A 13,992-nucleotide genomic window follows, 5' to 3' on the forward strand; every position below is an offset into this window, starting at 1 on the left:
AGGACATAAAAATTTTTCCTATATGTCCTATAAATTTACACAATTTCATTTAACATTGTGAACTAGGAATATCAGGCAACTTAAGGGAGATATATCATCGTACACCTCACTTCTCGCCCAATTTCACATTGAATGTGAAAAAAGAAAGAGAAACTATGTCCAAAATCAATTATATTTATGAAATTTATGTTGACTCCAGGAAGCTCCACTTCATGTTCTCTTCTGCCTGATTGCTCTTGGCTACCAGGTATGAATTACCCTTTGCCCTTTAAAGGGGGTCTCCCTCCTAAGCTAACTCCAAATAGATACCCAGGCAGGTCTTCCTGTAACAGGAAGAGGGACCTGAGAACCTTATGGATGTACTCATTATCTTTCCAAGCTCCACATCTGTCCGAATTTTTGTGATCCTGGCACTGTTTTTACTGGTTCTAAGCAGAGATTTTTCAGGACCCCATCTGTTATTCATTTCATCCTTTCTGGTGTCCTCACTCAAGTCCCTGACTTGCAATGGACCACAATATAGCCACTTCTCAGCTCCATACCCAGATGGATGTCATGGCATGCTCTGAACTGGACTATGCACTCCCAATATTCCAGCTTTTGAGACATTTCTTCTGAAGTAGCTATTTTGGCTGGTTCAGTGGTATGCAGCTTCTGGGTATGATAAAACCCACAAAGGTTTGTTTTTTTCGTAGTATTCCTTTTATCATTACTTTTGTTCCTGTTTTCATTTTCTTTCAGAGAAAGAACAGTGCAGCACCATCTATGCCTACCTTTTTCTCAGAGTTTATTAAAAAAAATTAATATTCCCTACAAAGCAAAACTATGGTAAACAGCAGCTTCTTTTTGATCATCTATTAGTTGTTTTACCTCTTACCAGGGCAACTCTCTACAGAGGTGAGAATCACTCTCTGCTGGGCCTAATTACGCCCAGCATGTTTTCCCCACTTCTCATGTCTAGCTCCATCCCTATGAGGAAGCCTTCCATCTGCAGGCCCAAGTCAACGCTACTTCCTAAATCTCAGGCCTCAGACAGATCCCCAGAGACCCTGTGGGCTGCCACGGACCTGAAATGGCTCAACACGTAACTCGCTGCACAGCGTGCTCAGCTCTTTTTGACAGACGGATATGCTTTTGATGAGTCTTTCCTTCAGGCTTTCCTCTTCAGCAATCATCATATCCAGGAGTTCCTACAAGAGGGAAAACAGTCCATAAGTTTGGGGCAATGGAGAAAAAAACCTCCCAACACCAATACCAAACTCCTCAAATTTCTTTTTTCTTTTTTTTGAGATGGAGTCTCACTCTGTTGCCCAGGCTGAAGTGCAATGGCACGTTCTCGGCTCACTGCAACCTCCACCTCCTAGGTTCAATAGATTCTCCCGTCTTAGCCTGCCAAGTAGCTGGGATTACAGGTGCTCACCACCATGCCTAGCTAATTTTTGTATTTTTAGTAGACATGGAGTTTCACCATGTTGATCAGGCTGGTCTTGAACTCCTGACCTCAAGCAATCCACATGCCTCGGCCTCCCAAAGTGCTGGGATTACAGGCGTGAGCCACCGCGCCCAGCCTCCTCAAATTTCAAGAAGGGACTTCAAAACCAAACCAAACCAAACAGGAAGAGCCTGTGCTATCCCAGTGCCGATGATCACATGTCCCTTCTGCATGCTATCTCGGGTGAGACACCAATATCCTTACCCAGGTCCAATGCAGAGACCAGCACTATTCAACCCACCTTGATATGCTTCTTTACCACCTCAGTTCTTTGTAACCGCTGGTCCTCTGGAATCCCAATTAGCTCCCATATTTCCCGAAGGTGATTTAGGGCTTTCTGCAGACATACTATGGACTCCTCCGCCAGCACCTCACTGAAAACCAAAACCTAAGACCTGTTAGTTACATCAGTCACAGCCTCCGGACTAAAAGCACTATTTTCAAGAACTAAAAAGACTGGCTTCTCAGTGGCCTCGAGAAAAAAACAAATTGAAAACAGGCATTCAGCTTAATTCACCTTTAACCACTCCCCATCCCTTTTCCTACCAAATACCACTAGCAATGCAAGATGTCATATCATATTACATCATGGAAGCTCAACCTTCTGGACTTTCAACAATGATCTACCTATGGAATTATAATACAGAATTATAAATACTTTTACTAAAGAAAAACCAGACAAAAATGTTGGTAAAATAAACTAACACAAGAACTTGTTGGTAAGAAACTCCTACAAAAATATCTGGCAATTTATTACTATTTTTTGGGTTTTTTGTTTGTTTGTTTGTTTGTTTTTTGACACAGTGTCTTGCTCTGTCGCCTAGGCTGGAGTGCAGTGGTGCGATTTTGGCTCACTGCAGCCTCCACCTTTTGCGTTCAAATGATTCTCCTGACTCAGCCCCTGAATAGGTGGGACTACAGGCACGTGCTACCACGCCCAACTAATTTTTGTATTTTTAGTAGAGATGGGGTTTTGCCATGTTGGCCAGGCGGGTCTCGAATTCCCAGCCTCAAGTGATCCTCCCTCCTCAGCCTCCCAAAGTGCTAGGATTACATATGTGAGCCACCGTGCCTGGCCTTTTAATTTTATTTATTTTTTCGTTCTTCTTCTTCTTCTTCTTTTTTTTTTTTTGAGACAGAATGTCGCTCTGTTGCCCTGGCTGGAGTGCAGTGGCATGATCTCAGCTCACTCCAACCTCTACCTGGCAGGTTCAAGTGATTCTCCTGCTTCAGCCTACCAAGTAGCTCAGATCACAGGCATGCGCTACCACGCCCAGCTAATTTTTGTATTTTTACAAAAACACAAAAACCCACTTGCCTTGGCCTCCCAAAGTGCCGGGATTACAGGCAAGAGCCACTGCGCCCAGCCTAGTATTCTTAAATTACAACTAGCAGCTCAAAGAATGGCTAAAGTTAAAAAGCCGTTGAGATGGGGTTTTACCATGTTGGCCATGCTGGTCTCGAACTCCTGACCCCAAGTGATCCACCTGCCTTGGCCTCCCAAAGTACTTTACAGGCATGAGCCACCTCGCCCAGCCTATTCTTCTTAAATTACAACTAGCAGCTCAAAGAATGGCTAAAGTTAAAAAGACAACATTAAGTGTTGGTGAGTATATAGAAAAGTGAGAACTTTCATATGCTGATGGCATAGTGTAAATTGGTACAACTATTTTAAAAACTGTTGGCAGTCTATCTACTAAAGCTGAACCCAGCAGTTCTACCTCTACATACATACCTAGCAGAAATGAACACATACCTTCACCAAAGACACATATGAGAATGGTTAGAGAAGCACTACTCATAATATTATGGAAACAGAAACAGCCTAGATGTCTATCAACAGAACGAATAGTACATTCCTACCGTACAATAATACAGCAATGAAAATGAACAAACCGGCTGGGTGCAGTGGCTCACACCTATAATTCCAGCACTCTGGGAGGCCAAGGGGAACGGATCACTTGAGGTTAGGAGTTTGAGACCAGCCTGGCCAACATGGGGAAACCCTGTCTCTACTAAAAACACAAAAAATTAGCTGGGTGTGGTGGTGCGCCTGTAATCCCAGCTACTGGGGAGGCTGAAGCAGGAGAATCACTTGAACCCGGGAAGTGGGGTTTGCAGTGAGCCGAGGTTGCTGTGAGCAAAGACCGTACCGCTGAACTCCAGCTTGGGCAACAGAGCGAAACTGTCTCAAAAAAGGAAATGAACACACTACACATGACATGGAAAGCTAAAATTATTATTTTTCTATTTTATTTATTTATTTTTAAATTTTACCTTTTTGGGGTGATGAAATAGTTCTAGATCTTGATGGTGATTATATAACAGTATACAATTGAAACTACCTGTAAAGTGAGTCCATTTTACTATGTATGAATTATACCTCAAATCTTTTCTTTTTTTTTTTTTCTTTTTTTTTTTTTTTTTTGAGACGGAGTCTTGCTCTGTGGCCCAGGCTGGAGTGTAGTGGCCGGATCTCAGCTCACTGCAAGCTCCGCCTCCCAGGTTTACGCCATTCTCCTGCCTCAGCCTCCCGAGTAGCTGGGACTACAGGCACCCGCCACCTTGCCCGGCTAGTTTTTTGTATTTTTTTTAGTAGAGACGGGGTTTCACCGGGTTAGCCAGGATGGTCTCGATCTCCTGACCTCGTGATCCGCCCGTCTCGGCCTCCCAAAGTGCTGGGATTACAGGCTTGAGCCACCGTGCCCGGCCGTCTTTTCATTTTTTTAATGAAGTCAAATAACTTAAAAAAAAGTTGTAAGGGGAAGAGGAAGAAAAAAAAAAACACTTTAGGTTGAGCAAAAGCCACCAGATACGCAAGTGTGTATCACTATGTGATTCCATTGACATAAAGTTCAAAAACAGGCAAAACTGGTCAGGCGTGGTAGTTCACGCCTGTATTCCTAGCACCTTGCAAGGCCGAGGCAGGAGGATTGGTTGAGCCCAGGAGTTTGAGATCATCCTGGGCAACAGTGAGACTCTGTGTCTATCAAAAAAAAAATTAGCTGGGCGCAGTGGCGTATGCCTATAGTCCCAGCTACTCAGGAGGCTGAGGTGGGAGGATTGCTTGAGCATGGGAGGATGAGGCTGCAGTGAGCTGTGATCACTGTACTCCAGCCCGAGCAACAAAGCAACACCCTATCTCAAAAATGAAAACAAAAAATCAGGCCAAACTAATCTATGCTTTCAGAAGTCAGGATAGTGGCTCTTTTGGCTCAGAGGAGGCAGTGACTGGTAGAGGGCTTCTGGGTTGCTGCTTACACAGGTGCATCAACTGTGAAAATTTCACTGAGTTTACACTTGATTTCTGTATGTTTCTGAATGTATGTTATTCTTCAGTTACCAAAAGCTTATTTTAACAAAAAATTATTTATCTAAAATACAAATTTAACTGGCTTCTGTATCTTTTAAGAAAAGTTTACTTTAAAAATTAGAACCATTAGTCTGATTTACAGAACATTTAAAGAATAGAAATTTTTCTCCCTTTTCTTAGATATAACAGGACAACTAAGACTGCCCTGGCACCAGAGAAACTGCAATCTAGATGTTCTCTGCTTCCAGTCAGCTGAGAAGCCTGCAGCAAATCACTTAAACACTTAGCTGTTTGTGTGCCGTCCACACCCAACTGGAGCTAGAGACTTTCATTAGCCCCTTTCTGTCTCAGAGCTTTCGGTGGTTCTACAAGTCACCAGCCTAATCTCTAACAATGTGTCTCTCCAAAGCTGTTAATACATTCACATCCAAAATATCTCCAGCCATGAAATCCCAGTTTAGAGGTTGCCTGTTCTTGTTGAAGAAACATTTCTACACAAGTACCTGTTGCCTATACCAGATGGCCATACCAACACCCAAATACTGACAAACGTTTAAAAGAATTTACTGGCCGGGCGCGGTGGCTCAAGCCTGTAATCCCAACACTTTGGGAGGCCGAGATGGGTGGATCACAAGGTCAGGAGATCGAGACCATCCTGGCTAACACAGTGAAACCCCGTCTCTACTTAAAAAATACGAAAAACTAGCCGGGCGAGGTAGCAGGCGCCTGTAGTCCCAGCCACTCGGGAGGCTGAGGCAGGAGAATGGCGTAAACCCGGGAGGCGGAGCTTGCAGTGAGCTGAGATCCAGCCACTGCCCGGCGACAGAGCGAGACTCCGTCTCAAAAAAAAAAAAAAAGAATTTACTGTACTCCCTTCACTTTAGAAATGTTAACGGTTCAAGTCTAACAGAAAAAGAAAAAAAGAAATGTTAACAGTAAGGCATTTATTTAACATAATCTCAACTAAAGTCCAACTAAAGAGCTTCCCCAGGCAAACACTCCTTTTGCACCTCATTTTGAAGACACAAGAATGCACAAGTTAAAATCCTAATATTAGCATTTTGTTAAAAATAACTTTTAAGATCCGATCTGTGGCCAATATTCGATCTGGATGCAAAACCCTGGCTTCCAGACAGGCCAGCCGGGGGCACTGCTCTGAAGGTCATTACTTAAGTATACCAGTCTCCTCAATCTGACAGACCTACTACCCCTGCCCAGCCAATCTCCACAGAACAGCTAGTTGTTCATAACAACAAATCCCATCAGCTCCCTGCTTAACTACTCCCCTTCAAAGGTCCCATTGCCCTCAGGAAATAGTTCAACCACCTTCCGTGGAAAGGCCTTCTAAAACTCTCAGAGTTTGCTAATCTCTGCCACTTGTCACTCCCCAAGTCTCCAGCCAACTGAACTTCCTGGGCATTCCCTGAACAGTGCCCGTCAATAAACCACATGCAGCCCTCATTTTCTGATGTCACCGTGCTTTGTACGTTCAGTTCCTTCTATCTGCCACCACCTCCTCTGGAGACCTGTGGACTTGTCACTCACTTGCCATTTTCCCCCAGGCCCCTAGTAGACCATAAACTCAAGGGCAAGGACCACCACATCTTATTCATCTTCATTTTACCACACCCTAACGCATAGTAGTTGTTCAACAGATGTAAAATGAATGGCCCTGAATTCCTGCCAAAGGGTCCTATGCTCCTAACCTACCTAACCTAATAGAGGTATTATGTATTCTAGGATCCTGATGAAGGTTTACAAGCAGGGCTGCCTATCTCTGTAACATATCTACAAGGTAAAGTGATCATTTTCCTGAATAAAAAAAATCTAGCACAATAGGCAGAGAATCTGAATAGACATTTCTCCATCCAAAGAAGATATGCAAATGGCCAATAAGCACATGAAAAGATGCTCAATGTTAGTCATTAGGGAAATGCAAATCAAAACCACTTCACAGCCAACAGGATGGCTATAATAAAAAAATATATATATAGCAACAAGTATTGGTGAGAATCTAAAGAAACTAGAACCCTCAAACACTGCTCGTGGGAATGCAAAACAGTGCAGCCTCTTTGGAAAACAGTCTGGTAGTTCCTCAGTTGTTTTTTTGTTTTTTGAGACAGGGCCTCACTGTCACCTGGGCTGGAGTGCAGTGCTGTGATCATAGCTCACTGCAGCTTCAAGGTCCCTGGCTCAAGCAATTCTCCCGCCTTAGTCTCCCAAGTAGCTGGGACCACAGACGTGCTATCATGGTTGGCTAATTTTCGTTTTTGTTTTTTTGGTTTTTTTTTAAAGATTTGCCATGTTGCTCAGGCTGGTCTTGAACTTCTGGGCCCAAGCAATCCTCCCACGTTAGCCTCCCAAAGTGTTGGGATTACAGACGTGAGCCATGACACCCAGCCCCTCAGTTTAATGGAGTTCATACAACCCGGCAATTTTATTACTGGGTATTTATCAAAAATAAATGAAAACACATTTATACGAAAACTACACAAATGTTTATAGCAGCATTACTTACAATAGCCAAAAAGTGAAAACAAAACAAAACAAAACAAAACAAATAGCCATCAATTTATGAATGGGTAAATAAAATGTAGCATATAGCCATACAATGGAATATTATTTGGCAATAAACCTTGAAAATATTATGCTAAGTCAAAGAAGCAAGTCACAAAAGACCACAACAGCTATGGTTCCGTTTATATGATATATCCAGAATAGGTAAAAAGTAGATTTGGGGTTTGTATGTTTTTTTTGAGACATCTTTCACCTAGGCTGGAGTGCAGTAACATGATCATGGCTCACTGCAGCCTCAACCTTCTAGGCTCAGGTGATTCTCCCACCTCAGCTTCCAGAGTAGCTGAGACTGCAGATATGAGCCACCACACCCAGCTAACTTAAACAAAAAAAAATTTTTTTTAGGCCAGGCACGGTGGCTTACGCCTGTAATCCCAGCACTTTGGGAGGCCAAGACCGGTGGATCATGAAGTCAGGAGTTTGACACCAGCCTGGCCAATATGGTGAAACCCCATCTCTACTAAAAATACAAAAATTAGCTGGGTGTGGTGGTGGGCACCTGTAATCCCAGCTACTCGGGAGGCTGAGGCAGGAGAATCGCTTGAATCCAGGGGGCAGAGGTTGCAGTGAGCCGAGATCGCGTCACTGTACTCCAGCCTGGGTGACAGAGTGAGACTCCATCTCAAAAAAAAAAAAAAAAAAAAATGAATTTTTTTTTGTAGAGGCAGAGTCTCCCAAGCTGTTCTTGAACTCCTGGGCTCAAGTAGTCCTCCCACCTTGGGCTCCCAAAGTGCTGCAATTATAGGTGTGCACCACCTTGCCTAGCCAAAAAGTAGATTTGTAGTTGGGGGTGGGGAGAATTTGGACCATGGAGTGAAAGGGGACTGACCGCTAATGGGATTTTAAAGGGGTGATAAAAATGTTCTAAAATTGATTGCAGTGATGATTGCACAACTCTGAATATTCTGAAAATCACTGAATTATACACTTTAAGTACATTGTATGGTATGTGGATTATATCTCAAAGCTGTTATTAAAAACATCTCGGCACATAATCTGAAATTTTTTTGATTTGTGACTTAATTGAAAAACTTACAGATTTTTACTATGGCTGGGCGTGGTGGCTCACGTTGTGTAATCCCAGCACTTTGGGAGGCCAAGGCAGGCTGATCACCTGAGATCAGGAGCTAGAGATCAGCCTGGCCAACATGTGAAACCCCATCTCTACTAAAAACATAAAAATTAGCCGGGTGTTGTGGTGGGTGCCTGTAATCTCAGATACTCAGGAGGCTGAGGCAGGAGAATCACTTGAACCCGGTGAACCCAGAAGGCAGAGGTTGCAGTAAGCTGAGATCGTGCCATTGCACTCCAGCCTGGGCGACAGAGCAAGACTGTCTTAAAAAAAGAAAGAAAGAAAGAAAGAAAACTTTACTAATACATAACGCATTTTATTTGGCCTGTTGGAAATGGGTTTTTGGAATTACCACAACACCCATTATTATTATTCTAGTTAGAGACAGTTCCTGTAAGAGGATCATTTTCAAAGAATTAAAAACTAACATTTCTCACTCTTCCTAACATTCAAATTGTACTGAACTTATTTTTTTTTTAAACTTACATCTTGTATCATCCTTGACACTTCTTTCTTATATTCCCGCCATTAGCATTATCTACACAAGACAGGCAGAATCTCATTCCTCCTGACCTCTGCTGCTACCACTACCACCCCCACCCTCGTCCAGGGCACCACCACTAACTTTTTGCTGTATGGCAATGGCTTCTTAACTGGTCTCGCTGCTTCAATGCTGGCCTCCTTAAGTCTGTTGTCAACACAGGAGCCCCAAGTCCTAATCTTCTACTCAGAATCCTCCAATGACTTGCCATCTCACTCCAAGGAAAAGCCTCTGCCTTTGCAAAGCCCTATGAAGGCCCATTCCATCTGAAAGCCATTTCTTTTGACCTCAGTGCTCATTCTATTCCTGTCACAGAGACCTCCTTGCTCTTTCTGGAACATACCAGGCACTATCCCCGCTTAGGGCACTTGGATATGCTGATTACCTAGATCTCTTTTCCCCCATGCTGCATGGCTTCACCCTTTTCCTCCTTAGGTCTTTGCTCAGAGATCACCTTCTCAGGGAGGCCCTTCCTGACCCATCTCTTTAAAACCACAACCCCACTTCCTACACCTTCAGTACTTCTTATCCCCTTTCTCTGCTTGATTTCTCTACATAGCACTTATCACCATTTAAGATTAACTTATTTATTACACTCCTCTTTTGCTATTAGAATACAAACTCTGTGAGGACAGGGATGTCACTTTTGCTCACTGCTATATCCCCACCACTTGGAATGGTTCCTTGTATATAACATTCAAGAAGTATTTTTCTTTTCTTTTTTAGTATAGATTATTATTATTTTTTAGAGACAGGGTCTTGCTATGTTGCCCCAGGCTGGCCTTGAACTCCTGGGCCCAAGTCATCCTCCCACCTTGGCCTCCCAAAGTGCTGGGATTACAGGTGTGAGCCACTGTGCCAGGCCCAAGAAGTCTTTTTGAATGAATAATGTGACATTTCAAAAAAGTTGTATGTTCTTAAGATGCTTCAGAGCAATCATTATGAACAATTATCATGATACACTGAAATACTACCTGGCTAAATTGTTTCAGGTAATCCCCTAAAAGGAGCAAGTCTGAGATTTTTTTTAGACTTACTGAAAAACACAGAGTGCATACAAAGACTACCACTCAAGGACACAAAGGTTGTAGAATGAGTCAGTTTTTCCAGTCTTGAACATAAATCACTGGACTGGAAGAAATCTCAAAGTGGTCCTCTAAATTATTTCCTACCTTCAGGCAGCCTTCACTGATCCACTGCCCTATTTTTTCTTAGCACTCCAGAGAAGGAGCTTTGTTGATCTCCTGTGCAACCTGTTTCGGGGACCGATAACCATAATTAATTCTGGCCAGAGTTTTGTTTGAGCCTCAGAGGTCAAAGCTGCAGTGAGCAATCTCGCCACTGCACTCCAGCCTGGGTGACAGAGTGAGACCCTGTCTCAAAAAAAAAAAAAAAAAGTCTAATGATATCCATTAGCCTGGAACCAACACTAAAGGGTAATTTTTTCTCCTGCTTCATTCAATCCCTTGATAGAGGAGATGCCTAAATAATTCATAAACTGTTAATGGACTTTTTTTTTGAGACAGAGTCTCACTCTGCCACCCAGGCTGGAGTGCAGTGTCGAGATGTCGGCTCATGCAACCTCTGCCTCCCAGGCTCAAGCGATTCTCCTGCCTCAGCCTCCTGAGAAGCTGGGGCTACAGGCGCATCACCACGCCCGGCTAATTTTTGTATTTTCAGTTAAGACGGGGTTTCACCATGTTGGCACTCAATTCTCACTATTCTGAGGGCAAGCATTTGAAAAAGATCAGAATTAGTGATCATGAAATGAAGAATCTTACAAAGCCTTAGAACAATCAGTTCCACCCAAAACTACAAATTAACGCTGTATCATCACAATAATTCATCTACAACTTTCAAAAATTAAAGTTAATATTTGGAAGTCACAAGGCCGGTAAGTGTCAGTGTCACTGGTCCGGATTTCAGGTCGGTCAGTCCCTCCCCAACACTGCCTAGGAAGTTATTAAAACGACCGGAAAAGAATTCCATAATCCGTTTCTTAACTTGCAAAGAAACAAAGCTATCTTTCCAATTCAAACAAAACGTTAACACTGCTGGCCAGATATAAAGAAAAACAACGGGCTGGGCGCGGTGGCTCACGCCTGTAATCCCAACACTTTGGGAGGCCGAGGTGGCAGGATCACCTGAAGCCAGGAGTTCGAGACCAGCCTGGCCAACATAGGGAGACCGCGTTTCCACAAAAACAAAGAATAAAACAAAACAACGATAAATAAACTTAACAGCTTTAAAGAGAAGCCAGGACCACAGAAGGTTTACAACGAGTCATCTGCGCCAAAGAAGGGGCACCTGAGACGCCGAGGGTGGGGAGGGTGGGGTCCGAGTGCCAGCGCTGACCGCCTGGGTGGAGGCCGACCCGGGCCCCCGGCCTCGCCCGCCCTGCCGCGTCCGGGCACCGGCGCTCGACTCCCACCCGGGCGTCTGAGCCTACGGACACCCGCGGCCGCCGGGGGACAGCGCGTCAGGTCTCACCTCCGCCGCGGCCCTCGCACTGGCTCGCCGCCTCCAGACCCTGCCCCTTCGCGCCCCCGGCCTCACTCAGCGCCGACTGCTGTGATGCCCTAGTCCCGGGACCCCGCACGGGCCCCGCACCCCTGAACGGGCCCAGAACTCGAGACGGGCGTCGCTCTCTCCCGCGTCCCCTCGATTTCCCCGCAACCCGCACCTTCTCCTCATGGCAGACGCTCCAAGCAGCCGTCAGTCCAGGTCTAGACCTACTCAACACGGCCACGAGAGCAACAACCACCCGCAAACACCAGCGATCTCACTCCGGGTAGCCGCTCCGTGAGCCGTTGAGCCCCGCAAAATTTCAAACCGCGCCACGGGGCGAAGCCTCGCTGCGATTGGCGTCGCGTCCCGTCGCTCCACGAAAATCCCCGCCCTTCGGGTTGCAGCTCGCGGGTGCGCAGTCGGGGCGGGGACTCGTGAGCCGGGCCTGGGAAGCGCTGGAGCGGGGGGGGGGATGACGTCACGTCTGTGAGTGGGCGGGCGTGGCCTGCACCTCCCACTTCCCTCGATTGGCGGTAGCCTCAAGGGACTCCCCTCCCGAGTCGGCTACGTCATCGGAGCACCGCCCCGCCCCGCCCCGCCCGGCGCAGTTTGTATTCGAAGTGCGCGGGCGGGGAAGGAGTTGAGAGCACCGCGGCTTCCCGTCTTCCCTGAGTCCCGGCTGCTGGGACCGGGAGCGGGGAGGAATAGGAAAGTTAGCGCCTAGTTTCCCTTGCTCATCCAAGAAGCGAACCTTGGAACCGATCTTTGGTGGGACTTCTCCCCAGATGTAGGAAGCCGTACACTAAGAGGAAGGGAAGGAACATTGAGCCCTGCTCATGGGCCTGGAACCTTTCAACGCTAGTTACCCATTTAACCTCCACAATCCTGTATGGTGAGTATTGTCACCATTGCAGAGGAAACTCAAAAAGATTTGAATGATTTGCCCAACTCACCTGATTGGTGAATAAATGCAGATAACCTAGGTGTGGTTTTCTTTCAAATTAGATGAGTTTCTAAATTGTTACATGAAAAATTTAAAACTCAAACATCAAAGTACTTTTGTAGCCTCCTTTCCTCGATGAACATGTTACATCCCTAAATGCTTATATATCACATTTTTTTTCCCAGTGATTCATGGTGGCATAATATCCTGGTATGTAGCTATCTCGCCCATTCTGCTATTGATATTTAGATAATAATTTAAAATATAAGGCTGGACTGAATATCTTCATACATAAATCTTTGCATCCTGCATTTTCGTACGGCTGATTCCTAGAGGTGTAATTACTGAATGCTCCCTTTATTAATTTGCCTTCTGCACAAAGCCTCACCGGAAAAGTACCCTCCTTTTGTTACCCTCAGCAGGGCTGAATTCTATCATACTTTTAAACATCTTTGCTCATTTTGTAGGTAAAATAATAATACTGGCATTTTCTTGTTTGGCACTTGATTATAATTGAAATTGCACATTTTTCGTGTTTACTGGCCAACTGTAACTTACGTTCATATGCCTTTTCCGTAAAGGTAAAGGATGCTTGTTTGCTTCACCTTCAGAACCATATTTTTCTTATTTTCAGAAAAACTTCATTGCTGCTTTCAATGTTCTTCTTTTTATTTTTTTTAATTGCGATGGAGTCTTGCTCTGTCACCCAGGCTGAAGTGCAGTGGCCCAATCTCGGCTCACTGCACGTCCACCACCCGGTTCTTGTGCCTCAGCTTCCCAAGTAGCTGGGACTACAGGCACGCACCACCATGCCTGGATAATTTTTTTGTATTTTCAGTAGAGATGGGGTTTTGCCATGTTGGCCAGGATGGTCTTGAACTCCTGACCTCAGGTGATCCGCCGGCCTCAGCCTCCCAGTGTTGGGATTACAGGTGTGAGCCACCGCGCCTGGCTTCAATGTTCTTTTTAACCTATCAGCAGCATGCCAGATATTCACAGCACAAACTCATTGGACGACAGGCACCACTTTTTCAATTCCCTTGCACTCTGTTGATTAACACTGACACCACTAATACAGTGGATGGCAGCACCACTTTTAAAATTTACTTGCATTCTTTGTTGGTTAAATTAACAGGAGAGCTTTTCAGAAAGCTTCACAAATTTGTGATCTTCATACATGTTCTTAGGGCCAGCATTATTAAGTATCCAGAGATAAGACAATTTTTCTCTCGTCCTTTACACTGAGGTGCTGAGGCTAACAAAGTCACAGAACTGATGCAAAGATATCCATTCAGAGCATAAACGCTGCATGTAAAACACTGTGTAATACGTGTTTATAATATATGACCTTAGCCTGGGCAGTGTGGCAAAACCCTGTCTCTATAAAAAATACAAAAATTAGCCAGGTGTGGTAGTATGAGCCTCTAGTCCCAGCTACTTGGGAGGCTGAGGTGGGAGGATCACTTGAGCCCAGGAGGTCAAGGCTGCAGTGAGGCATGATCATGCCACTGCACTCCAGCCTGGATGACAAAGCAAGACCCTTTCT

At 44.9% G+C, this 13,992-nt stretch overlaps 1 protein-coding gene across 12 annotated transcripts in view; it reads right to left on the bottom strand.

Annotated features, from left to right (window-relative positions):
* PRC1 (protein regulator of cytokinesis 1) overlaps positions 1-11,890 on the bottom strand; it is a 29,197-nt gene extending 17,307 nt beyond the window's left edge. For 4 of the 12 annotated variants that reach the window (XM_073013020.1, XM_007990440.3, XM_073013019.1 and 1 more), the window contains exons 1-3: positions 11,679-11,862; positions 1,734-1,866; positions 1,068-1,190 (exon numbers count right to left, since the gene is read on the bottom strand). In XM_073013020.1, coding sequence (XP_072869121.1) covers positions 1,068-1,190; positions 1,734-1,866; positions 11,679-11,689 — 267 coding nt within the window. In that variant the 5' untranslated portion in view covers positions 11,690-11,862. Of the gene's footprint in view, positions 1-1,067; positions 1,191-1,733; positions 1,881-11,678 lie in introns of all 12 variants that reach the window. The other 8 variants (XM_073013014.1, XM_007990425.3, XM_073013016.1 and 5 more) reach the window with 6 other exon arrangements.
* Between the last annotated feature and the right edge of the window lie 2,102 nt (positions 11,891-13,992).

The sequence above is a fragment of the Chlorocebus sabaeus genome, chromosome 29, assembly GCF_047675955.1.
Source record: "Chlorocebus sabaeus isolate Y175 chromosome 29, mChlSab1.0.hap1, whole genome shotgun sequence".
Lineage (NCBI taxonomy): Eukaryota > Metazoa > Chordata > Mammalia > Primates > Cercopithecidae > Chlorocebus > Chlorocebus sabaeus.